This window comes from Crocuta crocuta, unplaced genomic scaffold (genome assembly GCF_008692635.1).
Source record: "Crocuta crocuta isolate KB4526 unplaced genomic scaffold, BGI_CrCroc_1.0 scaffold49, whole genome shotgun sequence".
NCBI lineage: Eukaryota > Metazoa > Chordata > Mammalia > Carnivora > Hyaenidae > Crocuta > Crocuta crocuta.
This window is the reverse complement of record NW_027536462.1, coordinates 8,176-8,601: the sequence shown is the minus strand read 5'-3', so window position 1 is coordinate 8,601 and position 426 is coordinate 8,176. Positions and strand designations below refer to the sequence as shown.

At 44.4% G+C, this 426-nt stretch overlaps 1 protein-coding gene across 1 annotated transcript in view; it reads left to right on the top strand.

The window, feature by feature from the left end:
* USP9X (ubiquitin specific peptidase 9 X-linked) overlaps nucleotides 1–358 on the top strand; it is a 97,275-nt gene extending 96,917 nt beyond the window's left edge. Inside the window, 1 exon segment of the mRNA XM_077748493.1 lies at nucleotides 110–358. Coding sequence (XP_077604619.1) covers nucleotides 110–247 — 138 coding nt within the window. The 3' untranslated portion in view covers nucleotides 248–358.
* Nucleotides 359–426: the final 68 nt, after the last annotated feature.

Below are 426 nucleotides of genomic sequence, written 5' to 3'. Positions count from 1 at the left end.
TTTGAGTCCCGGGAATAAAAGAAATGTTTACATGTCCACAAATTTCAGCCCGCGATTTTAAAGCTCAGTATGTGGAAAGTCTTAACGTAGATCTCTTCTCCCCTCCCAGAATAACCATGTGCACGGACAGCCATACACGGGCCCAGCCGCACATCACATGAACAACCCTCAGAGAACTGGCCAGCGAGCACAAGAAAATTACGAAGGCAGTGAAGAAGTGTCCCCACCTCAGACGAAGGATCAGTGAAATGCACATCATTAACTGGTTCCATCAAGACTGTGCACCCAGGCCTTACAGTCCAACCTTTTTCTGTGTCTGGCTAATAATTTAAAACTAAAAAAAACTGTTCCTAATCAACATGGAGTGGCGAGTTTATTCACTGTCTTATCTGCAGAAATTTGCTGTCAATATATAACCCGCCTGCA